The sequence below is a fragment of the Puma concolor genome, chromosome A3, assembly GCF_028749965.1.
Source record: "Puma concolor isolate L17-30 chromosome A3, mPumCon1.1.hap2, whole genome shotgun sequence".
Classification (NCBI taxonomy): domain Eukaryota; kingdom Metazoa; phylum Chordata; class Mammalia; order Carnivora; family Felidae; genus Puma; species Puma concolor.
In genome coordinates this window covers 120,465,404-120,493,127 of record NC_141669.1, presented here as the reverse complement: position 1 = coordinate 120,493,127, position 27,724 = coordinate 120,465,404, and the positions used below count along the sequence as shown (strand labels likewise).

Here is a 27,724-nt window from a genome sequence, read left to right as displayed (position 1 = left end):
TTCATGTCAGCGCCCCCTGAGGTGTCCTTTCTCTCCTCAGCATCCTTAGTGCTAATAGGTCTTCAACCTCAGCCTGATTAAACATTGCCCCTTGAAGCGCTCCCCACGCTCCCCTCCATCAGGAGTGATGGCTCCCTATCTTGAACAACCTCCCTGTTTTTCTCCACTCCCATCGGACATTTCTGATTTTTTCACTTCATAGTCTCCACCTTCCACTCCAGCAGCCCCGGTGGCCAACCCTGGACCACCCAGAGCCCAGCTCCAGGCGTTGCCTACAGAGGGCAAATGACAGAGGCGGGATCTGAATTGCTGAAAACAACAGAGAATGCGAGGCAATCTGAAGTTAAGCAAAGCTGCTATTGTGACCTTCAGTCTGATTCTCTGAATCCAAATCACATCCCTAGTATTTTCACCTAACCACACACACCTAGTATTTCTCTCTGGCCTCATCTGATTTGGGACCGTATGTGAACACTATGTTTTAAGATAGCTGGAAGGACTGCTTATGTATAATTTTAGTTCGTTTTTCTCACTGTATGATTTTGTGTTTTTTCACCCATAGAAACTTCACCGTGATTATTTGGATGGCTGCATAATATTCCAACCAGGTCATACTCTGTAAAGTAAGCAATTGTCTTAGTCCTGGCAACTGACTTGTTTCCAGTTCTTTGCTACATAATTAACACTGCTAAATATACAAAGTTACATGTACCCTGTGATTTCAATTGTTAAAAAAAAAAAAAAAAAAAAAAGAACAACACAGTTTCAGGAGAAAACAACCAGAGGGAAATCAACAAAGATGAATTTATACTATTTTCCTCATTCTTCAACTGTCCACAAGTTTATGATTTTCATTATTCTACTTAAAAATTTGATACACAATGATACTATAAACATGATCATACACCGAAGTGTTTTTTCTTCTGAATTGTTTTTTCAGGAGAAATTTCCCTGAGAAGAAATACCAGGCATTTCTACGGCTCCTTAGATAATGTCGGAGAGCCCTCAGGGACTCAAACAGGAGAATATAACTGCCGTCCCAAACCGTGCCAGCTTTGGATTTTACCATTTTGCTTCATGGGATCATTTAACTAACGTAAAGCGGTGCCTTATAGCTCTTTCAGTCCGCACATATCTGTCTCCCACAGAAGCATGGGTAAGCTTCCACTGTCCACGCACTCTGCTGCCTCCTTTCCTTCGGCTCCTTCCCCAGCAGGTAGCTCACAAGTTCCAAAGGACGCCTGAAAACTCTTTGCACTTTCTCAAGTGCTGATACGTCATTTCTGCCGTAATACATATTTCCTTTCATCCTAGATGTGAGGTTCTTCTTAAGCTTCTAATTTGCATGTACTGTTATCTTTTCTTTATAACTTCTTGCACACACCAGTAATCAAAGCGTGCGTTTTTTCCATATTTATGGTGAACACACAATTGTTTTCTTTGGGACACAGGCTGACGTTTTCTATTCCTTCATTCACCTAGTTCATCATGACATGCATATGCCATCAGGGACTTTATCATCCGGGAACCCAGGCTTGTCACACAACAATGCAGTCGGGGCAGAACAGAGTTAAAATTCAAGTCTTCAAATCATAAAAATTCAGGAAGAAAACATGACTGAATGTTTATTAACTGACCTAGATACGGGGAAGTGTGTCATAAGCAAGGGAACAAGAAAACAAATCATAGAGACAAAGACTTGACTGTGGAAATATTTATAATGTCTGCACATTTAAAAAACAAATTAAAAAAAGAATAAAATAACTGGAAAAACCATTTCCAAGAAATACAACAGACAAAGGTTACCGTCTTTATTAAAGGACTCCTAAAAATCACCACAGACACTTATTCTAACAGAGAAACGGCTTAACGATTCGGAAGAAATATAAAGCGGATAATAAATTTTTTTTTTTTAACTGTCTTTTAAGAAATCAAATATTAAGGTACAGCTATTTTTCCTTCCTCCCTCCCTGCCACCAAGGCAATCAGCAAAGCTCTACCAGAAAACAAAACGGCATGATGAAGGCACCACGAGTGGGCATCGTGCAATACTGGACTTCAGGCATAAAAGCAATCTGGCCACATGTCAAGGATGTACAAAATGGCTATGGCCGTTGGACCCAATAATTTCACTCCTGGAAACCTGTCTCAGGAAATAATCCGGAATGAGATCGGCCACAAGGACGTCCCTGCAGCTCTCCCCCAGCTGCCAAGCTCCCTCACGTAGGCCCACACATGCTGGCTGTCCTGGCTCTCCCGTCCCTCCCACGTGCTGAGATCCTTCTTGCCTTTCAGGTCTCACTTCACACACGACTAACCAGGGCGGGGGCCTTCCTTGGTCTCTCAGAGCACCGGGCCCACGCACTGCAATCAGTTACTTGTCTCCCCCCCCGGCAGACAAGTACAGGACGTTGCGTCTGCCGTCTGCCTCCACTCCCCCATACCCTGCGAGGGCCTGGTGCAAAGTGGCACACGACGCATGAGCTAAGTGGAAATAAAAAAGAAGAGTGACGTGCTCTGCTCTATCTGATGTCCTGACATTCACCAGTGGGCATGCAGACAGAGAGCAGGACTTACCGACATGAAGTGGAACCTGAGGACGTTGTCGATCCCTAGTGCTTTCAGCTGGAGGATGACAGGTGCCAAGTTGCTACGCTGCATCTCAGGGACAGTGCATTGAGGCAGCTTGTCAAAGGCTTCCTCTGAGGATAGGAAATCAGAACTGTTTGGGGTCAAATGCCACAGTCAAATGCAATCGTTGTGCCCAAGGCACAGGTTTTCGTCTCTGACAAGAGGCTTTAAGATTCTAGGATCAGATGCCTAGGATGTCACACAACAAAGTTGTTTCGTATTTATTTATTTATTTTTTTAATTTTTTTTTTTCCAACGTTTATTTATTTTTGGGACAGAGAGAGACAGAGCATGAACGGGCGAGGGGCAGAGAGAGAGGGAGACACAGAATCGGAAACAGGCTCCAGGCTCTGAGCCATCAGCCCAGAGCCCGACGCGGGGCTCGAACTCACGGACCGCGAGATCGTGACCTGGCTGAAGTCGGACGCTTAACCGACTGCGCCACCCAGGCGCCCCAGTTGTTTCGTATTTAGAAAAGACCACTCTATATAAAAATACCTTAGCTGTTTATATCTTTATAAACAATATACCTTTTATTGAAAGAGAGAGAAAGGGGGAGAGGGAGAAAGAGAGAGAGAGAGAGAGAGAGAGAGAGAGAGAGAATGTGTGAACACGAGTTGGGGAGGGGCAGAGGGAGAGAGAGGGACAGAGGATCCGAAGCAGGCTCTGTGCTGACAGCAGAGTCCGATGCGGGGCTCAAACTCACAAACCGTGAGATCATGACCTGTGCCAAAGTTGGACATTTAACCGACTGAGCCACCCAGGAGACCCCCTCCCTCTTTTTTATTTTAGAGAGAGAGAGAGTATCTTTATAAAAGTCTGTCCTTTTGGGGCGCCTGGGTGGCGCAGTCGGTTAAGCGTCCGACTTCAGCCAGGTCACGATCTCGCGGTCGGTCCGTGAGTTCGAGCCCCGCGTCAGGCTCTGGGCTGATGGCTCGGAGCCTGGAGCCTGTTTCCGATTCTGTGTCTCCCTCTCTCTCTGCCCCTCCCCCGTTCATGCTCTGTCTCTCTCTGTCCCAAAAAAAAAAAGTCTGTCCTTTTACTTTAAGAGCCTTTTTTAATGTGCTTTTTGCCAGTAAAACATTAATCAAAGCAACAAGTACTTGCTGAATCCCTACTGGTGCCCAGGCACCATTACCCTCTGCCTGGGCTGCATCAAGTCTAGAAAGCAAGAACTGTACATATCAGCCAAGAACAATCTCAACGCAAATCACCAAAACGGTAACCACAATAGAGCAAATGACCAAATCTTACAAAGGGCAAAAATCGTCCAAATCTATCTTTTAAAACCAACGGGCCAGGCATGCGTCACTCTCAGAATCTGATGCTGCCCCAAACAGATCAAGGAATGCTGACATGCCCCATCAGGGACAAAAGGTGACCGACAGGAAAAAGCACCACAAGGTGATGCCAAGATGGGAGGCCACAGGAGAGGGGTAGGGAGGAAGAGGCTTTGGGAGGCCTTTTAATAAAAGCCTGACAAACAGGGTGGAGGAAAAAGAGGGAGGAAGGGATTAAATCACTTCTGTATATATTCAGTAAGCTTCTGGATTATACACAGCATGCTCCACCCACAAATCCCTCTAATCAGTCAACATTTTAACTACGCACACCCTCTTTAACACAAGGCTCACCCAACCTCCATGCAGATCATAAGGTTTTGGTTAACTAAGGAAAGAAAACAACAAAAGGTATCGTGAAGAAACAGCACTATCCCTGAAGAACTTCAAAAATGTTTTCAGAAACAACCAATATTCTGAGGACTGATGGATGCAGATTGCCAAATGCACAGGTCTAGCTGGAAGGTTCAGAATAACAGGCGACAACAGGAAGTTCCAAATGGGATCCTCCCTCTGGGTTTCAAGAGTATTTGGGGACAGCTTTTGCTAGGATAACCACTTTTCCAAGCACACTGCTGGCCAAGGGAGAGCAAAGTTATCAGATACGAGACAACCCTGCTGAGATACCGCTCTCGGGAAGCAGTGCTTCCCAAGAGTTCAAGGACACTCAATTAAATTCCACTGAGGACTCGACTACACAAGGCCCTGGGCCAGGAGCTGCGGGAGCAGCTGTGAGACGCTTCAGTGATATGAAAGGGCTGGCACCGAGACCGGAAACAGTAAACTCCAAGGCTGGGTCCCAGTGAATGGCCCTCCTGAAGGAAAATGGAGGCTCAGGGAAGGAGGAAGCACAGTCATTAGAGGAAGTATCTGAGGTCACTTCATGAGGAAGCTGCCATTTGAGAAAGGATCTAAAGGATAAGGGGGATCTGCCGGGCAGAGGAAACAACCCAAGGAAAGGTATCAAAAGTATGAGAAATGGGTGTGGACAAACAGAAGGTATGTTCGGGAAGAGCACGGTTCAGCTTGGATGCAGGGCAGAGCAGGGTACGTGGGTCATGGCAGAACATAAGTGAGGGCAAGTTCTGGAGGGCTCTGGGAAATGGTGAAGGGTCTGAGCAGAGAGCACTCTGCTCAGGGCTACATTCTGTGAAAGCGCATCTGGAAGCCAGTTAGCCAAAAAAGCCTAGAGGCTGGATGCTAACGCACCCCATTTCTGTCGGGTGAACCCTACCCAACCCCACTCCACTGAAACCGTTCCTGCTAAGGAAGTCAGTGACCTTTCAACCAAATCTACCTGCCTATCTTCAGTCCGCATTCTACGATTTCACTTCTTTGGAGCACGAGATAATGTGGGCCATTTCTTCTTTAAAAATAACAAGAGTTCCTCAAAAAGTTCAACATAGAATTATCATATGACCCCACAATTCCACTCCCAGGTTTATGTCCAAAAGAATTAAAAACAGGTACTCAAAACACACATTTTCATAGCAGCAACTATTCACAAAAGCCAAAAGGCAGAAATAATCAACTGATGAATGGAAAAACAAACTGTGGTATATCCATCCAACGGAATATTATTCAGCCATCAAAAAAGAAGGAAGTGCTGGGGTGCCTGGGTGGCTCAGTCAGTTAAGGGTCCAACTTCAGCTCAGGTCATGATCTCACGGTTTGTAAGTTCAAGCCCCACACTGAGCTGTCAGCTCAGAGCCTGGAGCCTGCTTTGGATTCTTTGTCTCCCTCTCTCTCTGCCCCTCTCCCACTTATGCGCGTGTGCTCTCTCTCCCTCTCTCTCTCTCTCTCTCAAAAATAAATAAAAATTTAAAAAAAAGAAGAAGAATGAAGTATGAATACAACAGAGATGAACCCAGAAAACATTTAGCACTCATTATGCTAAATTGAAAGAAGCCAGACACAAAAGGTCAATATCGTATGATCCCTTTTATATGAAATATCCCGCACAGAAAAATCCACTGAGACAGAACAGACTGGTGGTTGCCAGCGGGCAGGGAGGAATGAGAAGAAAGTGCTTGATGGGTATGGAGCGATGGACATATTCGGACATCAGACAGAGTCAGCGGGGCACACTATAAATGTAACAAATCCCACTGAACCGTTCGATTTAAAATGCTTAATTTTATGTAATATGAATTCCACCTCAATACATTTATTTTCAAGTGTCTTGGAACTTTCTCTTCTCCTAACTTTCCGGATCCTTTCAGGCTCAGTGCTCTCCTCTCCAACCTTTCCTTCGTGCCTTCAGTGGTGGAAGACCCCTCCACTCTGGCCTCAGGCTCCGCCTCCCCACGTCCCATGAACACTCCTTACTCGCTTCCTCCACACCAAGTACCTGCACCTTCCATTCCCTCTGCCTGGTGCTTATCCCTTCACCTGGATAACCACTGGGCAGCCAGTGAGATCAGGTGCAAATACTCAGTCGTGAAGCCCTCCCCAGCGGGATGACTCCCTGCTCTCTGCTTCCAAGGCTCATCCCGTTACAGCGGCCCTATCACACTGCGACGTGCCAATCTGTGTCGGGGGCTGCCTCTACCCCCTGGCTGTCCGCCACGTGCCCGCAGCCCACGCCTCGCCTAGGCCTGGATCTCCAAACCCTGGCACGATGGCTGGCATACAGCAGGTCCCCCGTAAACATTCGCTACAAGAAAGCATAACGTCAAGGACTGAACAAGGGGGATGGTCACCAGAAGGAAAGAAGAGACAAATGACAAAAGCCCTGATCTGGGAAATGAGTGCAGATGGATACTGGACACAGGAGAGAATTCAAAATGGTGTGAAAATTAGGTTTGGACAACTGGGAGAAACCTTGGTGCCATCGCCCACAAAAAGGCAGCACAGAGAGAGAAAGCAGCCGTAGAGATATCACCGCCGAAGGCAAGGCTGTCTTCAAGCTGGAGAGCAAGTTCCGTGAGGGCTGCGACAGTCTTTATCCTAATTTTATTTTGCTCCCTCAGAGTCTAGCCTGGTGACTGGAGTGGAACAACTACCCGTTTCCATCAGTGGTCTCAGGACAGAGCTTGCCATTTTTGCTCTGCAAAGACGCTCTGAACCAGAGGTAAAGATGGAACCCAGTGTGAGGCCTCACAGGAATCAGGGATGCCGGAACAAGAAAGCAGCACATTAAGCTGAGGGAAAAGGTAAGAAAGACAGGACCCGAGACATGAGGCCCAGGCTGCAAGGTCACACGGCCACAGGCAGGCCTACACCCAGACGTGAGGGTGGAACGGGGACAGCAAATAACTGCTGACTCATGGGCTCACTCTGGCCGATGGGAGCAGGAGCAAAAATGTGCTAAGCTTAGAGTCAAGCAAGCAGCAGGGGCCGAGGGCAGAGGGCCTTGTGAGGGGGGTCTGGATTTTATGCGAAGTTCTGCCCATTAGGGAAAACGCGTGATCTTCTCCAGTGCTCAGGCTTCACTATGAGAAAGTCAAAAACCCTTAAGGAAAGCCACACTAACCTGTATAAAGGCGGTAACATTTTCCCGAACGGCTGCGGCCGCCACGTCCTGCGCGCTGGTTGGCTGATGCCTGGGACACTGGGACCACCACCAAGCACTCGATGGCTGTCCTGGGATTGTAGGCTCGGAGTTTCACGAAGCCACAGTCGATCACATACACAATCCCGCTGATTGTAATGGAGGTTTCAGCCACATTGGTGGCTACGATCACCTGGGTCCCCACAGGAAGAAGAGTAAAAAAGAGCTGCTTAGATCTTTTCACTGTTAAGAAACTACTCAAAATCCTACAAGATTTACTAAAGATATTTCCAACAGTGTAGAATCTGTATGAGGCAGTTTAATAGACTGGAAAGGCCATGAGTTTTAGGGTCAGCCCTGTATAAAGCCCTGGGCTTGAAATCTGCCTAAGGTGTGACTTTGGACAAGTTACTTAACTTCCTGCACAGCCCCTCACCTATGTAATATCCACCCCTCCTGGGCTGTGGAGGGGATCAAGTGTGAACTATATACATAAAGTACTTACAGCCTGGCGCTCGGCCCATAATAAACACTCAACGAATGTTAGTTTTTGCCTTTTGCACAACTGAAGGAAATGACCACCTCGTACATCCCTATTCATTTATTTGCTCGCATTCGAACCATTTCTGAGAATCTGTCTGTGCTTTGCAGGTACTGCTCAAGGTGCCAGGGATGTACGGGGAACAGGAAAGTCAGGGCCCCTGTTCTCCCAGAGTCTGCATCCTCGTGTGAGAGTCTGGGTGAAGAAGCAGTGAGCATGAACAAGCCGACAACCTCAGAGAGTGACAAATACTATGAAGAAAATGCAACAGAGTAATAGCACAACATTACCGGGTGCAGTGCTCATTATGTGTTAAATAAGAATAATGTGGTACGCTACTGTGGATGGCCAAGGAAAGTCTCTCTAGAAGATTTTGGGCTGAGGCCTGAGTAACGAGAAACAGTCAACCTGCTAGAGACGCAGACAGAAGAAACAGTTCGAAGCGGAAACAGCCAGGGAGGCCAGAATCCAGGGGAAGTACAAGAGGAGGCTGAGGACAGCCAGGACCAGATCGCGTACGGTCTCTGGGCCACCAGGAGGGCTGGCATTTTATTCTAAGTGCACCAGGCACTGCCCCTGGAAGATGTGAAGCAGCAAGGAGCATGCAAAACAGCACTCAGAACCTTTCAAAGGCACTTCTCCATCTATCATTTTGTAAAAATACACATTTACTAGTTTATACTAGAGACCCACCTATCCAAACTTGTTATTTATGCTTCGCAGCTGAGAAAACCGGGCCTTGAGGTTGAGAAACCCATCCAGGCTCCGAGTAGCTCAGGCACAGAGTCCAGGTCTCCTGACTGGTTGGCCACAGTCCACGGACTCGCAGGCTTGAGGTGCTCCACCCCAACGACCAGGAGGCTGGGCAACTTCTCCCAAGTGATCAGAATCGGGAGTGGATCCTCAGACCGGCCCTCACCCACCGTGTTCTCTACCAACCGCTTGCTGATAAACAGCTACAACAAGCCAGCTTCAGGCCAGGTCTGGGCCTTCCTCGTCCTCTGGGAAGGAAAGCTGAGCCAGGCCCAGGGGACAACGAGCGGGACACAGGCTGGCCGCCTGCTCATTCCTTCCAACTCATGTTTCTCACCACACCCTTCCCCACCCCAATTTCCAGGCTAAATATTTTTAAAACCACACTTTGAATTAACTGATCCAAACTTGGCTCCATAGGCTAACTGCTGATGCCTAAAACAAACGGTTTAGAAACCATTTGTAGTAACTCATCTACACAATTCACTAAGACACTCACGTCAGGCAAGCCAGTTTCGTGCCATAGGGAACAATATTAAGCAGACAGAAAAGAGGCAGAGAGGAGTCACTTGTTCTGATCATTGCTGTCACAGTGATCCTTCTGTGGGGCAGCTTTAGAGATTTCTGAACACCGTATTCGTTGTGATTTATTGTGTGCGTTTAGATCTACTGCACAGAAACCCGGACCTAAAAGTCTTACCAAGTTTCACTTCCATTAAAAAACAAGCAAACAAACCAACAAAAAACCTTCCCAGCCATCACAGATGGCTGCCAAGGCCCTGGTCAGCGGGTCAGTCTCACCTTTCTGACGCTGCGTGACACCCTTTCAAACACTTTCATTTGCTCAAAGGAAGGCAGTCCTGCGTACATGGGCAGGACCCGGAGGTGTCTCTTCATCCCAGTTCGCCCTAGAGCCCGAGCCTGCTCGATTAGCATAGACACGACCGTTTCCACCTCTTCCTAAAAACATCGAACCAGGAACCAAAGAACCCGAGATCAGTTTGAAGCATGTCATTTTTGAAAGAAAATGTTAATTCAGGACCAGAATTTTAACTGTGGTAGGATTCACGATTCCCAGGGCGAGCACACTCTGCTCTGGGGCGGTTTTTAATCAAATGCTACTGAACAGTGGTGCCTATGGGGTGAAAATTTGCAACTGTCAGGTTCATTACTGACATCTATGCTATCTGCAGTGAATACAAGAGCTCCCAATCAACAAAAACAATGACTATTTTACTCGGCTTTCACGTACTGTGGTAAACAAAGCACGTCCTACATGTGGACAAGCTGTGACACATAAAATCACTACAGGGCTTTCCCCAGAAAGGACTACCGTACTGTGGAAAGTGTTCGACAGTGGAAAAGACGACGGCTGGAGGGTGGTTCTGAACAGTGCTCCAACTCTGAGTGAGCAGTGGGGCTTGTTCAGGTCATTTTCCAGGGATGTGTCCGCTCACCACCCCAGGAGGGGTGGTGTCGCCGGGAAAGAGGCATACAGCAGCCAACGCACTTGCACAAAGGGTCCCTAACACAGCATTTCACCACGGTTAGCACAACAGCCCGCTGACTGCCTCGTTTACTTTGGAACCAAGTAATAAATTTAAAATACGCTGAACCCTCTGCAGATAGAACAGGCGGGAGCTAATGATTCCCTGACAATCCAGTCGGTAGATGAATGACATCAATCCAAACAATTTTATACGCAATTAATTAATCACAAGATACAATAAAATCTGAAATGAATAGTTAAGTAAAGGAACACGCCCCTGTGTTAATTTTGGTGTTGCCTTAACATGTCTGTTTGTCAGAGAAAATTCCAGTGGAATTACCTGGCCAGTAAGAAATGCTAGTATGTCTCCATCTCCCTCTGTCTGGTGAATTTTCATCACAGTCTCTACAGTTGATTTGATATAATCTGGAACAGGACTGAAAAGACGTAGGAGATGAATTCATCACTAGGACATGCTCATCAGTTATAGATTAATTAGCCTCATAATCCAGCAGCAAAACCTCATGAAAGTTAGTTTGGGCCTGCCTGGCAGGTGAACAGTATGTGAATAAATAAAATAGTCATTCACTTTTTTCCTTTTTTTTTTTTTTTTAAAGGCAGCATTCAAAAGTAATCCATAGGGGCGCCTGTGTGGCTCGTCAGGTAAAGCGTCCAACTCTCATTATTTCAGCTCAGGTCATGATCTCACGGTTCCTAAAATCCAGCCCCGTGTCGGCTCTGTGCTGACAGTGTGGTGCCTGCTTGGGATTCTCTCTCCCTCCCTCCCTCCCTCCCTCTCTCTCTCTCTCTCTCTCTCCGCCCCCCCCCCCCCCACACACGCATGCTTTCACTCTCTCAAAATAAACATTAAAAAAAAGTAACCCATAATTACATGTATACCATGATTCTTAGCTTTACCTGCAAAGATATAAAAACTCATGCAAATAAATGTGCTATCTTTAGCATGCAAAGATGGCTGGTCAGTGAAAACTGAGGGCTATGGATCCAGTGCTAAATTCCACACTCTTTCTATTTTCCCTCCTGATCACTGGCAGCAAGTCTGAGTGGGGTACTCGAAGCTAATGGATGCGCCGTCCGGCGAGAACAACTCAGAAGTCAGACTCCCAGCTCTGGCCTTATCAACCACTGCGCCAGGCTCCTGGTGTTCGTCTGTGCAGTGACTAGGTGTAGGCATTAGGATGGACCCTTCCCATCCAAGGGGGCTCCTCCCAACCATGTCAGCCAGGCCTTCTTGCAAAGATGAAGAGAGCGAAGAAGCAAATGATTCAAATCATTACTGCTGCTCTCGCAGACAGGCAGCCTGGGAAACCCCCGTTCTGAAGACCACCGGGCCTCCTCCCTGTAATCTCGTTACCCCTTGGCTCTTTCCCACTGAGACCGCGACCACAGACGCCCAGAAATCTGCCCACCGGTGTCAAGAGTTCAAACGCATCGAGCAGTGACACCGAGCAGGGCTCCAGAACATCCTGCCAGTGACAGGAGACACGAAACATGCCCCTCTCCCCAGCCTGGCATACTGCCCTTGGGGCTGGGAGCGGATGCAATTGATTCTTGTTCCACAACACAGGCCAGGTCTGCTGACGACCATCATTAAAAAGGCAAGGGTCATCAAACCTTTGTAGATAAAAGATGTCCACTGGAAATGTTCGCCCTTCTACTGTAAGGATCACGCACGTATCCCTCGTTGGGTCGCTGGTCTCATTTTGATTAAAGAAATCCCGGAATTTCTATTAAAACAACAAAACAAAACAAAACAAAACAAAACTTAATTTCTCTAAAAAAAAAAAGTAATTCACAGTAACTCACAGAAAGAAAGAAAATAATATAAAACTGGAAGAGCAGGGGCTGGGTAGAAGAGACTGGATATATATTACATGGCCTATGGGTTATAAAATAACTACTAAAAATTGTGTTTTTATTACTGCAATTTTGAGGAATGACATTTCAATGACAGACTGACTCTACTAAGGTTTGATAAAAAAATAATGGAGATTTCAAAACTATTCACTAATGGATCTGGGTCAACATGTAGCTGTGATCTTACTTATCTTATTTTTACCCTGTGTATTTTATTTAACAGAAAACTGGGTCAAAAGGTGTGATGCAAATTAAACACAGATTAAGTCGGGCCAATCTGGAAAGCACATATGTGATCACACAGGTTATCAATTAATAGAGGAAACTTACACTTCCATGAACACCAGGTATGGTCCTGGCACCATGGTTACGGATACCTATTTACGATAACCTTCTCAGACTTTAAGCAGGGACGGTGTCTCCTCCGTCTTTCCATGCCCTGTGGGAGCGGGCACAACACTGTGTATGGGGGTCATGCGCTACACACCTGAGCCCTCCCACAGCACCCAGCGGACAGAAGTAGTTCCTGGCAGTTTCTCCGGGAAAGGCGGCTATGTCCTCTTTGGGGGCACTTGACCACTAGACTGGCAGTCTATAGGGAGGCCTGGCCCGAGAGCTCTGGCCAAAGATGCAGCAGGGAGGCACCACTGAAGATCCCCTCTCGGAGAACACGACCCAAGATACACAGAGAAGCTGGCAGGGGAGCGAGTGCCAGACAGGAAGTGGCTGTGCCGACGGCAGAGGAACACGGAAACCCTGCTGGGTGGAGTGTGTCATCTGATTCCCGCCGGTGATATCCCAGTCCCCCCGAGGCCTGGCTGGGCATCCCTTTCTATTATCCTGGGAGGTCTGCCTACGTGATCCCAAGTCCTGCCTCCTTTACTTCCCCGCCTATCTTTGCCAACCATGCCGCGGCCCGCTCCTGGTGCCCGGGAGCCGGGGGCGCAGGGAGGACGGCATCGAGTACCGAGTGAATGGACGTGGAGGAATACCTCTTCTACAGTCGACCGGATTGAACTACAGAAAATGGGATGCTATACGCTGACCTCAAAGTTGTGTCTGAGAAGAGTCGGCACAGACATACAAGTGCCTCATGCCAGCAAAGGACCATGCTTTGCTATGAAGAACCACAGGGCACCATTCTTCGCTTCCCTTTTGGATAAATTCCCTTCAAGGGACTTCAGCCCTCCTGTGTCCGTTGATGTGCATGTAGCACAGGCAGGCTGCAAGCGACGCCCAAACAACCGAGCAGGGACGGCTCCTCCACACTAGAAAGACTGAATACTCCAGGGGACGGGCGCGCAGAGAACCAGTCACAACACAAAGCGAGGCAGAGTGACTACGTGACCAGAACAAAGCTGCCAGTGACTGGGAGAGAACGAAAGGTCAACGCTGAGTGGCTTTCAGGGAAGGCTTCAGAGAGGCAGCAGCACCCCTGGCTGAGCCTGAACGGATGAGGAAGATGATCACTGGCTGCGAAGGAGATCAGACACCCCCCCCCCCCCCGCACCCAGGATGAGAGCAGAGTGCAGACTAAGACATAAAGCGGCCCCCGACAGAGGAGAGGGCCCGAAGTCTAGGGCAGGCCAGCCCTATTCGGAACTAGTCCTCTTGTCTACAAAAGAGACAAACTGCTATCTCCCCTGCAAGGCCGCCACACAGGCCACATAAAGCGTACGTGACTATAGTCCACAGGTCTGGCCTAAAGTATGTATCATCAGTAAGCGATCGTATTACCGCTCTGAAAGGGCCAACGTCAGGCCGCACGGGCACTTCACCTGACGCACAAGGCGAGAGCGGTGAGGACAGGCGTGACGTCGTCAGACCTGCCTTCTGGATGCCTGGCTCCGGTGGCCATTGTGAAGGCGGGCAGGGGCAAGAAGAGGTTGGAGGCCAGCCGACTAATTCAGGAAGCTATCGGAAGAGCTCAGAGGAGAGAATGAGGCGTACGCTGGGCAGGGGCCGGGTGAAAGCGAAGCATATGCCAGAGGTAAGACTGACGGGGCCCGGCAGCCGGGGAGTGGAGAGAACGGAATTACTTCTTGGTCAGGGATAACACTCCCTGAAGCAATGCAAGTCTTGAGCCTGAACAACTACGATGAGAGAGGACCACAGAGGAGCCAACCGTCGAGGGGCTGTGAGTTCAGGTGGCCGGTGACCAGCCAGCTGCGAACAACTCAGCGGGAGCACAGGAACGTGGTCGAGACGGCCACAAGCACAAAGTGTAGGCTGAACCAGAGGCCGCGGAGGCGGGCAGCCCTGAGGAGGAACAGCAGCCGGCAAAGGAGTCTGAGGGGAAGCCGCAGGGAGGCAGGAGAGAGGGGAGACGGCAGGGATCCGGAAGTAGCAGACTGAGAAGGAAGATTTTAAGAAGGGCTTGGTGGGGCGCCTGGGTGGCGCAGTCGGTTAAGCGTCCGACTTCAGCCAGGTCACGATCTCGCGGTCCACGAGTTCGAGCCCCGCGTCAGGCTCTGGGCTGATGGCTCAGAGCCTGGAGCCTGTTTCCGATTCTGTGTCTCCCTCTCTCTCTGCCCCTCCCCCGTTCATGCTCTGTCTCTCTCTGTCCCAAAAATAAATAAACGTTGAAAAAAAAAATAAAATAAAATAAAATAAAAAAAAAAAAGAAGGGCTTGGTGGGGGTGCCTGGGTGGCTCAGTGGGTCAAGCGGCTGACTCCTGACTTCGGCTCGGGTCAAGGCCTCACGGTTTGGGAGTTCAAGCCCCACGTCGGGCTCTGAGCTGATGGCTCTGCGCAGACAGTGAGGTGCCTGTTTGGGATTCTCTCTCTCCCACTCTCTCGGCCCCTCCCCTGCTCGTGCTCTCTCTCAAAATAAATCAATAAACATTAGGAAAAAAAAGTGGGGGGGGGGGGGGGCCTGGTGAAGAGAACCGAATGTTACCGAAAAGGCAAGCAGAACAAGGAGGATGGCTACACCTCATTCCGAACATGTGGTGCCGAAGAGAACGGACAGGGACTTGCTCTTTCAGGAAGTGAAACTCAGCGTTACTGGGGAGGCACAAGATTTTTAGCCTCAGGATAATTACCTTTCATCTTCATCTGGAAACGTAAAACACATACCACATAGAGTTACGGGCTAGAGAGCAAATAAATACAGCGTGAGGCCGAATGAAGGAGCGGCGAGAGCGAGGAGGTGAGGAAGGAGCTCCAGGAAAAGGAGCGTGTGGGTCAAGTCTTAAAGAGGTGGGCTCGGACCAACACAGACACATGGCCCAGAACATCAAATGACAAAAAGAGGACGGTCTCTGGAACAGAGTGTAAATGACGAGGACATCTGCTGGGCTGTCTTCCCAGCTCACCACTTTCCCCTCCCCGACAGCTGCCCAGACCTGACCCACAGAAGTGGGCTCCCAGCGGCCATGTCTACACCACACGCCCACAGCCCTTGGTCAATGCAGATTGGTCCCGAGGGGGTACCTGACCCCAGCTGACCCTCAGTTCCTTCTCTAGGAATCTGGAAAGACAAATCAGTCTTCTGCAAGCAGCTGGACCAGTGACAAAAAACCTCGGCATTGTCAGCAACCAGATTTCCTGCCATGTGGATGGAAGCACGTAAAAGAAAAACAATAGCCTGTGATACGATGGTCAATTAATACTTCCTAATTATACCTGGTCATGTTCTAGAATTGCTCGCACAATTAAGCTTCCATTAACAAAGCAGCTAACCCAACCAAGGCCACGATCCGATGGGCCCTGCCTCTGCCCCCCCCAGGCCGCGGTCACCGGCGTCTTCACTGCCAGGCTAGGTGTCCCCAGGCCCTGAAACCAGAGCAGATGGCATCTACCCCTCCAGACAGCGGGGCCTGGAATTAGTCCGTCGCCCACAGAGCCAGGAGCTGAGAAGCCAGGGGCGAGGGTCTGGCACGCCTGGGCCTCCAGGGCAAATGCTGCTGTAGCCACATCCTGCCACCTCGACCCTCACTCTCCCCACTCCCTCACTCCAGTACACTGATTTCCCTCACCCTCTTCCTCTCACGTAGGGACTCCCACCCCGCGCCCCACACGAGCCCACTCCCACCCTCCGACGCCCTCAGTCACACAGGACTGACTCCTGCCCACGAGATCCCTGCTCACACACACACAGGCTCCTCCCCCTGGCAGGGGAGAAGCTGAGCAAGGGTGGGTGAAGGAGCGAAGGCCCAGCATGCCTTGCATCATAAAGCACCCCCAGGCCGCGCCAAGCTTCCTACACTCCACTCTCCCACTTAAAAAACCTACTTCCAGAAAGTCCACCTATATCAACTACTATATAGGCAGAATGGAAAGAAGCCGTTTTTTTTTTTAAGTCTCTGGGCCACACCAAAAGACAAGGAAAGGATACTGGAAGCAATAAATTTCCACAACAATTCTAAGAAAACACTGGGACGTCATCATTTTCAAACACAATAAAAAGTGTTGGCAATCATTCTTAGACGGGGAGACAAAGGTAAGAGGTCAAACAGAAGCAGATGCTCTGTGCAACGTGGGCACGGAGACAATGACGGGAGGCGAGGTGGGGCAGAGCCCTCTAACCCGTGTGCCGGCAGGTGCCATAGGCCATGGGGTGAGAAGTAATTCAAGAGGGCAACAAAGAGCTTTGACCCAAAGGTTATCAAGAGCCAACTAAAGACAAGAGACGGCCTTGAGAAGGTCCGAGAAATCAGCCAGGCTACACACGCAGACACCCCTCTTAGACACACTGAGTTTTTTCTCTCTCCAAGTTTCTCTGAATCCCTGAAGCCACAGGGAGGCCAGGAGCCAGGGGCCAGGCCCTTTTCACATCTCAGCTGGACGGAAGAACTGGCCTGCTGACTGGTATCTCTCTCCACATCTACTCCTGCCTCTTCTACAGGGCACCCAGAGTGATCTTTCTAGAACTTAAATGTGATCAAGGCACTGCCCCTCCTCACACTATCCCAGGGCTCCCAACCAGGTGTGGGGTGGATCCTTCCTCCTCTGCTTGGCCTATAAGACCTTCCATCATCTGACCCCTCCCAACCTCTCCATTTTAATTCCCAGGGCTTCCCATTCTGTCAAAATTCCCTAAACCTAAAAGCATCTACTCTGTGCCAGACACTGTTTCAGGTGAAAGGGATAAAATACTAAGACATCCCAAGTCCCAGTCTTCGCGGAACTTTTATTTCACTGACGGGAGACACGCAATAAACGAACACTTGGCTATGCATACAATGCTGGGTACTAACAAATGCTAAACGGAAGAACTGAGCAGAGTACGATAATGGAGAGCAGCAAGGCGCGGTTTCAGTCAGGGCAGTGAGAAAAGGCCTCTCAGAGAGACTAATACACGGTCAAACCCGGGATGAAGTGAGGGAGCCACGAGAACGTGTGGGAGCACCGTCTAGAGAGAGGGTCCCGCCAGAGTAAAAGCATACTTGGGTTTTTCTGAGGAACAGCAAGATGAGGCCGGGTGTGAGATGCACAGGAGAGACTGTGGACGGAGAGGAAGTCAAAGAGGTGACAAGAGAGGGGACTGGGGGCAGATCGTACCCCATAGGCCCTGGAGGCAAGGGAAGACTGCCACCTCCACTTGCCTCACAGCCCCCTGGACACATGGCATCATGCGCCCATGGTTCTATGCTTGCTTAGAAAGTCCTTCCCCACCCCTGCCCATCTGGCAGACTTCTGCGCATCTTTTGAACCCAAATGGGATGTCTGACTTCTGTGAAAGCTTCTGGACGTCCTCCAGCCAGCTAGACTTAAGCAGCCCTCGCTTTAGCCGTCTCAGCACCTTGACATACTGATCTGTAAACATCTATTTATGTGTCAGCTTCCCAAGAAGTTCAGGGAGGGTATCGATCACCCGTAGTCAGCACTGTGCTTAGCACAGTATATTAGTATATACTTACACTTACTTTATTAGTATATATTTATACTTATATTTATTTACATATTTACATACAGGAAGTGATCAAAATTATCTAAGTTGAACTGCTGTTAGAACTAAAATATTACTTGGTAAGAGAGAAAAATAATGTAAGCTGAGCTGTCAAAGCAATAACATGGAAATTATTATACATACAGGGAAAACTTCAACTGCACATGCAAAAAAAATCTAAACATAAGTGCTGCAGTCATAAATAAATCCAAGAAATATAACCTCATACCGAGAAAAGTAACAAAGAAACTGCCCGCGTGGGGAGAAACACAGTATGTAGAGAAACAAGACAAGTAGGTAATTATGAACTCACTTGATTACAGGCTAATTTCCACCCACAAGCTAAAAAGGAGTATCCTCTGATCGAACGGAATCTAGGACATCGGATGGCCCCACAGGGAAGGTAGGCCATTCCACCAGAGATCAGCTCTCGTTATAGGTAACTTCCCATGGACACGTCCAACAATCCCAGGGCTTACAGGGGACAGCGGGGGCTGGGGGAAATGCTTGTACCTCTGCATCCAGAGTGGCTGAAGCCACAATCAATCGAAGATCCCCTCGCTTTCTCTGAATCTAAAAAAGAAGGCATTAAGAAACAATGACACAGTGCAATACTCTGGTCCCTGAAATTTACTTCAGAATAATTCAGTGCGTCTATTTTTGGGGGGCCTGGGGGGAGCTTACAGTTATAAGCTGGTGATAGAGTGACAGGTAAAAAGGTGGCTCAACATACTATGCTAACTGTGTAAGTAGTAAAATTTTCCAAAATAAAAAGCTAAAAAAAATGTCTATAGAAAGCATAAAGGAGCTTTAAGAACTGAATTTGAATTTACCAAAGGTAAAACCATTTTTTCCTGATACTTGGGTCTCTGGATAGCCAGACAGTATACACAGTTAAAGCATAAAAAAATTCATTAAAAGCAAACAAATAAACATTAACACCAAGACAGAAATATGGACAAAAGATCTTAAGGTATTCAGAGAAAGAAACGGTCAACAGGCAGAGAAGCAACGATCATATAAACTGCAGCAAAAATATACAGTAACAATGACATTTCTTTCATCTACCACACTGGCAAAAATCTATTTAAGGCTAATTACTCAGGATTGGCAAAGATGCAGTGACATAAGCCCCTTATTATACTGTTCCCAAGAGGATACAAGCAGGTGGGATAATCCCTCCTAAGTATCAGAAGTATAAATCTCTGGCCAAAGAATAAAAATAACAAAAATAACAGGAACAATGGCAACTAACAGAACTAACGTAAACTAAGTCACGTGCTATTCCAGGGTCCCTGCGTACAGCCGTGTGGCCTATGTGCTGCACAAAGATGCCTGGCTGAGGCGGCTAGGGGCATCTGAAGTCCAGACCACCCTCCCCTCACCTAACTGTGGACAGACTCTTAGTGTGGGCATCTTTTTCTAATTTGCACAAAGGTGGGACCTCACAGTCTATTTGTGACTCCGTGCCGGGTACTGTCCTACGAATTGTACACGATCTTACTTGAGCCTCACAATAAATTATGATACAGAGCAGCTCTGTCCCAGAGAGCTCTCTCCAGTGACAGAGAGGTTCCGTCCAGTGCAGTAGCCCCTGGCCACGCATGCTTATAGAGCTCTTGAAATTTAGTCAATGTGACAGAGGAACTGCGTTTAAATTTTTAATTCTACTTTCACTAATTTAAATCCGACTAGCCACGGGTGGCTAGTGGCCATATGGGAAAGTGTACTGGCACAGATGGAGACTTCTACTATCCCTATTTGAGAGATACGTAAACCCAGCAGAGTCAGAATCTGAACCCAGGCGGTCTGACCCAGAGGCCATGCTTTTAATTACCCTGTTCTATCACCTACCTCTCTCTAGACTCCTGCGATTAGGACTGCGTCCAAAGAAAACAATCGGAAAGTACGGGGAAGGGAGGCGAGGTAAAACTGAAACAAGACTGGCAATGAGTTGTAATAGGTGAATCCGGATGATGGGCACAGAGGGGTCATTAAACCCCTCTCTTTACTCCGTGGTATACCTGAAACCTGCTACAGTAAAAAGTTAAAAAAAGAAAAGAAACAAATGCAACAGATTTCATTACAAAGGTGCTCACTGCAGTATTATTGAAGACTTCAAATCTGGAAGCCATTCAAATGCCTAACAGTAAGGCAAGAGAGAGACATGTGACTATATAACCATTATTAAAAATAATGTCTTCGGGGACTATTTAATGACACAGAGAAACGATCTCGATGTAATATTAAGAGAGATGTGCGAGATACAAGTTAGCACATACAATCCAATGCCTCTTATTGCCAACACAGATTCAGGTACACACACAGATACACACAAGAATAGAAAGAACCGTCTCAACATTCTACCAGTAATTTTCTCTGAGTGAGCAGAAGTATGGATCATTTGAATGTCTTTCCTTCATATTTTACTGGATTTCCCAAATTGCTACAATTACTTTCCTAACCAAGCAATAAAACAAAACAGAAACAGAAAAACAAAAGTCTGGCGGCGAAATCACACCTTTTTCAGCAAGCCAATGGCAATGTCTGTGTACAAGGTCCTCTCGTGGGCTTCATCCAGCATGATGGCACTAAGGATCAAAGGGAAGACCTCGGTGAGCATCAAACAAACCACCTGCATAATCCCACCCAGACCATCAAAGGGACTTCTGGGTATCTAGTCCCCATGCAATCACCTTGTATCGAAAGGAGAGCTAAGTAACTCGTCTTTGTCAAGGAGCTGACTATTCAGCTAACAAGAATGGTGACACTGACATATCTTGGTGAAGAACGGTGCATATTTTTTTGCTATCTTTAAAGAGTGGTATAACCCACACTGGATTCTCATAGGACCTAATACCTGACTTTTAAATCACAATATAACACATAACCCCACAAAGCACAGAGAATTAAGAGCAAGGCCCCACTACCCGAAGACTGTTAGGCTGCAGATAACAGCACAGACATGTGAGCACAGATGGGTCACATGTATACACGGGTGTCAAATGCGACATCCTTTCCCAACATACCCCAGAGCCTGTGTAGGACAACGTTGGTACGTTAATGAGTAATGGACAAAGACACACAGAGTGTAAGTAATTATTTGGACTCTGCATATAATATCCAACCAACATCGCCCATTTCTGTGCTGGCATCCACAGTCACCATCAAGCCGGGGATATAACAGTGGCCAAGATAAGTATGACGAGTCAACAGATTATTCAAATAATGACAGGGCTTTTAAAGTGCCCATTTTTTACTGTCAGTAAACTCTGAGAAAGCGTCAAAGGTCAAAACAGCCCAGGTAAGGAGGGAAAGCTTTGGGCCAACTGAAGGCAGTTGCAAATCCCAGCTATTGACACAACTGCTTCTCAATCTCCTTGTGTGCCTTTCAAACTTCAGGGAAGTTATCATAGGAAAAACACATTTACCTATATTTTGTTAACAACGGATCAACCATCATTTCCCTGACCAACATTCCATCAGTCAGAAACTAAAAAACAGAGACACAAAGTTTTAGAAATAATTCATTTACGCTGTACGTTCATGATTTTTTTTCAAAGCTCAAGTGTAACCAAATGCATACAGCCTCTTTGCCAGTATGCGTACAAGGTAATTCCCACAGAGGACTGAGGAAATGCCCCGACATTTTTGTTATCAAGCCATGGAACTGTTCACAAACAAGACTTCAATCACGGGGTCCGCGGCTGGGGCCTGCAAATCTTCCAGCAGAATCCCACCCGCATTTACTATCTGACATCGGCTCAACCCCGCTTCCTCCGGGCCTGCACTCCCAGTACTGTGGATGAATGGCCGTGAAGACAAACCCTGTCTGCGCAAAGAAAGGCCATGAACCTGAGGCCGTTGTTCTTAAGATGTTCCAGGGGCCCCTGGGTGGCTCAGTCGGTGAGCGTCCGACTTCGGCTCAGGTCATGATCTCACGGTTCCTGAGTTTAAGCCCCACGTCGGGCTCTGTGCGGACAGCTCGGAGCCCGGAGCCTGCTTCGGACTCTGTGTCTCCCTCTGTCTCTCTGTCCCTCCCCAGCTTGCACTCTGTCTCTCCCTCTCTCAAAAATAAATAAACATTAAAAAAATTTTTTAAAAAATGTTCCAACTCAGACTTGCAGCTCTGAGGTTGCTAACTTGGGCTTCGCCTGCTATTATCTTAGGGAGGCTGGATAGGGCGGTGGTTAAGAAAGGCTGTGGTGTCCGTGGGCTGGGAGCCCGGATCCTCTTTCCGCCTCTCACGAGCTGTGTGAACCTTGGGCAAGTCACCTACCCTCTCTGAGCCTGATTCCTCATTTGTAAAACGGAGATAATAAAGGGATGTACCTCGGAGGGTTACTGTGGTATAACTAAGAGAGACAGTACACGTAAAGTGTTCAGCACGGCACCTGGCACACAGTGTTCAAGAATATCAGCTATTATTATTTAGGATTAACGAATGTTTATAAAATGCTTCAAAAACATGCAGTAGTAACTACGTTATTAATGTCGTCTAAAACAGCTCAGTACTTTAACCAGGCTAACCATCTCCCTCGCATGCTGTAGCTCAGTGTTTCTACTTTTTGTTTCGTGTTTAAGAACAGGATGCGCTTCCATCCTGAGCCTGGTACCAGCTGCCACACACACGCAGAGCAGTGAGAAGGAGGACCCACCACCGACGACAGGCACCAGGTAGGAGCAGAGCACCTTAAAAATGATGGCCAAATGGAATACAGAAGCTTCTCGTGAAAGACTCAGAAACGACCATTTGTTTTAACAATTTGCTAAATTACCTACTTTAAATATATTTGATGGTACAGAAGAATGTTCCCTTGACCTGGCAAAATCTCAAAGGTAACAAAATACAGAAATCTAGAAAATAAGATCCCTATTTTTATAAATCACCACCTTGTTTGGTTCATCTGATTATTTTCAACTTTCCTCTGCTGCAAATTGAGAGGTAATGGAGATTCTTATAACCAATTTCCATTTCATCAGGGCATTTTCATTGTTCTGCAGTACTGTCTGATGAGAACAACTCCAGCACTGCCCTGAGGAGCAGACGCCCCGGTGACTGTATACTGATTACCACGGATGCTGATTGTTTCAACAGTAGCAACTAGTCAAAGAACACACAAGTAAAATCTGTCATCCTGTAAAAATGGCCAAGTTCTAACTTTGGGAATTCCATGCTTATCAACTGATACTGCCTTGTCCCTGTTGTTAAGTCTTTCGCAGGCAAGTTTCTTTGTTTTGACAGCTGTGTGAATTGGTGGAAAAACAATAAAACACACGGAAGAAAGGACAGCCTCGAGGCCTGGTTCCATCACCAACGGGCACAGACCTCAGACAAGCCATTCAACCTCCCGGGCCCTCAACCTCTTCATCTGTCGAACCAAGGGCTTAACCTTCCTTCCAAGGTCCCTTCTGGGCTATGATTCAAGGACTCTCTGGGAGAGCGCCGCACCTCCCGCGGACTCATCTCCCTGAGGGCAGGGTGAGTTCATACACTTTCTGCCATGGCATCAAGCTCCCCGTCAGCAGTGAGGCTGCACGTTCGTAATTTCCCCCCAATAATCTTCTTGGTTCACAGCACGAAAAGCAGTGTGAGCACTTCACCTTAATTCTCGTGGCCAGTGGGTCGGTGCAGTCATCAAAGCGGATGCAGTAGCCCACCTCGTGGCCCAGCAGCGCACCCCTTTCCTCAGCTACTCTCCCTGCAACCTTTGGGAAGAAAGATCATGCTGAAAACAGAGACGCAGAAATTACTGCACAGAGCACATCCTGTGGAAAATCTAAAGGTCCCTTATTTTTTGAATAGTATGTGAACACCATGGAGAATGAGAAGAAAAGGGGCAGGTCATTAGAGAGCAAGCATGTGATTTATTCTACACCCAACTTGAGGCAGCTTATAATTAACTACCATGTAACAATAAGCCGCACAATGGAATCACATAAAGATGTTACGGACCAAAGAAATGGCAGATAAAATTCAAAAGACCAAAGCCAATGAGAGAATTTTAAAACATGGATGTGCCAAAATGATTTCAGTTGAGCCACAAATTCGGCTCAGCATTTCCTGGCGGCTGAAGCAAAAAGTTGAAGAAGTGACAAGATTACACCCTAGTAAAGCTTTCTTTAGCACACGGACTAAGGACAAATTTTCACGTCTTCACGCCTCGAAATAAAGTACCTTCCACTGGACCGTGAAGGCAGGAGAACAGGAATGATCCCATTCAACACTGGGCCAAGTTCATTTTCCCTTTGGAGGCAAAGCAATGACGTTTCCGGAGGCAGATAACCTACAACAATTTGCAACAGTGCCCCAGCTACCAAAAAAGCAGTAAAAGGGGAAACAAAAAAGAAGAATGTAGGTTAAAAGATGAAAAAAAGGAACAGGGTGGATAAGCAGGTGAGAAGGTTAATGAAGGATCCAAGTTACCTTAATAAAGTAAGAGTAGAAAACAAGACACATAATATATTAGAAAGACCACAATCCATAGATTTCTTCTTCACTTACCAACATATGACAAATGAGAGGTGAACACAGGAAAGAGAAGACAAAACCCAACGGCAAGAACTCCCACCACCCCTCGAAGGCAAAGGCTGTCAACTCATTAATGGAGAATATTTGAAATAATAGATAAATATCAAAGTGGGAGAGCAATAAAAAGAAAATAAAGAGTTTAATGTTCACCGTATAAACTACCTAACTGAAAAGAACCACAGGCAAACGGTAGTAGAGAGGCTTCCCGGGGACCTGGCACACCGCCCCCCACGCGAGGCAGGCAGCCGGGCACCCGCTCCCACAGGTGAGGTGACCTCTCCACGGAGTCTCCGAGTCCTGGGTCGGGGACGTGGGCCGGCACAGGAGGTGTCTGCAGGCAGGGCTTCCTGCCAGTGCCGCTGGGCTGTGGCGGCCCCAGGGGCAGGAGCCTGGAGCCTCCCTGCACTCAGCCCTCGGGCCAAGCCTTATTACTTCATGATTCGGATGCATCTGCTATCCAAGATATTTTATTTTCCAACTTTTTATTTTAGTCTTTCATGTATGATCACATCACTGGACACTGAAAAGGCTTTCTGACAGATTTTTACCTCTACTATTTAAGTTTCACTCCCAATGACTCCATCAACCGGACTGGGTAAATACTATGTTTTTGACACAGGCAAACAAACACAGGGAAAAGGAAACAAAAAGGAGAACCCAGTCACCGAGCACTAACCACTGGCCCGTGCTGTGCTCCAAGTTTCCAAAAACTGTATCTCGCTAAATACGCGCACGGCCCACGAGGTGGGCGAGGTACCCTTGTTTTCCCAGAGGAAGAAACCGAAGTAAGACAGGGTTAGGGCTTGTCCTGAATCACAGGTCAAGGCAGGGCCTGGTCTTGAAGGCGAACCCAGACCCTAGCAGTCCAACAGATATCCTCATTAGGCGGACCGCCTCTCACGGAGATCGAGCAAAGGCTTGTGCAATCTGTTCTCAGGCTCTGAGATGGTTTTCAGAGTTTAGTCTGCACACAAAGTACTTTTTGAGATGTAGCATTCCCAACTTCACAGCTCTATTAACACTACCCCATTGATTTATACACTCTTTGACCTTTCAAGAGAAGGCATGGGGCTTCGTGGAAATTATCCATAGCTACAAATTTGGAGCAAAACGCGGAGTGATTAAGAGCTGGGAGTCCGAACTACATACAGGAAAAATTGCTCTAATTCCTAAGTAACTGAGTCATCTTTCAGTGACATAGAAGGTTACTAAGTCTAGTGGTTTCCCAACTGTTATCTCTTGTTTTTACTTACACAGGCTCAGAAAAAATGTTTATCGATAATTTCTGCCTTGAAGACAATCAGAAAATGGACTTTGGGGACAAAAAAGATGACACAATAATTAAAACTCAGTACAGAGCACAAGTAACTCAAGGCAACAGGATTAGTTTCTTGTCTAGGTAAAGATGGCAAAATAGAGGCATTCCTCTGAAGAGCGAATTTAAAACAATAAAAGAAATAACACATATTATCAGCCACAACCTGTATCTCCGATGAAAGGAGGAAAGAGCCACAAGGCCAGACAACAAACTGGGAAGCACAGCCGCCAGATGCCCTGAGGCCTGACTCTAGAGAGGCTCCAAGGTCAACCATGGCCGACGACGGCTTAATGTGGCGCCACGGCCCCAACAGTCAGGACGGGCAATCCTTATTTTAGGAAGACAAGAAACAGCAGCGTGTTCGGGTCCAGAAGACCTAGGACATGTCTCAGTGGAAATCCATTCTGATAGCAGACAATCACAACGGGGAGAGGACTGAAGGAGAGGCATGCAGTCAGGCAGCAAGTATCGAATCCTAAGCCAGAGAGCCCAAAGAATTTTGTCATGAGCCTGGACAGACCTCTGCAATCACTACGGCGTGCGCCTCGAGCTCCGCAGCCCCACCTTGGCCCAGCGAAGGAGGAGAAGAGAGGCGGGGGGAGGCCGTGCGTTATCCAGCCCAGCGGAGCCTCGACATTCTGCAGCCGTCGGTGGCCCACTGCAAGGATGAGCAATTATCATCAGAGTACTAACGCCAGCCCGCCGCAGCAAAGCCGACCAGGAAGGAAAGAAAGGCAGGAACACAAGCAAAAAAGCAATTAAAAAGAAATTTTAAAAGTCTTTTCCACAGTTTAATCCTAGGTTCCGGCACACACGAAAAAGGGGTTTTCCCAAGAAACAAGCAGGATTAAGGTCTTAAGTGGGCAGGTCACAAGTCAGTCTGTGGAGGTCCCCAAATCTCACAGCTTCCATAGGACAGACCCCTGAGAGGCTTTTCTCAAATTTGAGAACAATTCCCCAAATGTATACAATGCTACAAACAACCACTTACAAAATTAAAGAAACTTTTCCTCAGTGGCAATAATAAAAAGCAAATGTGAATCGACTGTTCCAGGGAAACACGAAAATGTTGCTCTACTCCCTCTGTAAAAAAAAGAATAGGAAATCACTATCGTGTGAAGAGGCGATCCATGGCAAGGCAGTCAACAACTGCCGGCCAAAAGGATTTACAGAAATGTGTCAGGCAGTTAATAATAGCACTGTGTTATTTTCCTGGATTTTTTAAAAAAAATTTGTAATATTATCACCTTTAAAATTTGTAATGTATTGTAATATCTCCTCCCATTTTAGACATTTATTTTGAGGGAGAGAGAGAGAGAGAGAGAGAGAGAGACAGTGTGTGTGCACATGCAGGGGAGGGGAGAGAGAGAATCCCAATGCAGGGCTCAAACTCGTGAACCATGAGATCACCACCTGAGCTGAAACCAAGAGTCAGACAACTGGGCTACCCAGGCGCCCCTCACTTCTCTTTTAAAGCAAAACAAATAACAAAACAAAACAAAATGAAAAAAACCTTCAAAGAAGTGATTATGAGACCCAAGTAGAGATATAAAGGAACCCAAACAGAATACATTTGACTAAAAACAATCACAAACATTGCGGACAGGCTTGGAGAAATCTTACAAAAGAAACCACAAAAGAGCAGATGATTCCAGAGATGGTGATAAACACTAAAAGCAAACAAAGGATATCTAATATCAGTGAATTGACGCCCTTACACAAAAGAAAACATATATGGAACGGAAGTTTGCCAACATCTAACAGAAGAAAACCTGAGATTTGAACCTGAAGGCGGAAAGTTCTTCCATATTTAAGAAAAAATGAGACAGAACAATCAGCATCGAGATGTATCCTGG

General features: G+C 47.3%; 1 protein-coding gene across 3 annotated transcripts in view; it reads right to left on the bottom strand.

Moving 5' to 3' along the window:
* The window catches only part of DHX35 (DEAH-box helicase 35), a 66,383-nt gene that overhangs the window by 20,624 nt on the left and 18,035 nt on the right, over nucleotides 1-27,724 (bottom strand). The window contains exons 5-13 of one of the 3 annotated variants that reach the window (XM_025932264.2): nucleotides 23,623-23,727; nucleotides 21,450-21,511; nucleotides 20,540-20,609; nucleotides 18,532-18,591; nucleotides 11,883-11,995; nucleotides 10,588-10,684; nucleotides 9,560-9,718; nucleotides 7,447-7,657; nucleotides 2,578-2,702 (exon numbers count right to left, since the gene is read on the bottom strand). In XM_025932264.2, the coding sequence (XP_025788049.1) occupies nucleotides 2,578-2,702; nucleotides 7,447-7,657; nucleotides 9,560-9,718; nucleotides 10,588-10,684; nucleotides 11,883-11,995; nucleotides 18,532-18,591; nucleotides 20,540-20,609; nucleotides 21,450-21,511; nucleotides 23,623-23,727 (1,002 nt within the window). The remainder of the gene's footprint in view (nucleotides 1-2,577; nucleotides 2,703-7,446; nucleotides 7,658-9,559; nucleotides 9,719-10,587; nucleotides 10,685-11,882; nucleotides 11,996-18,531; nucleotides 18,592-20,539; nucleotides 20,610-21,449; nucleotides 21,512-23,622; nucleotides 23,728-27,724) is intronic. The other 2 variants (XM_086702190.1, XM_086702191.1) reach the window with 2 other exon arrangements.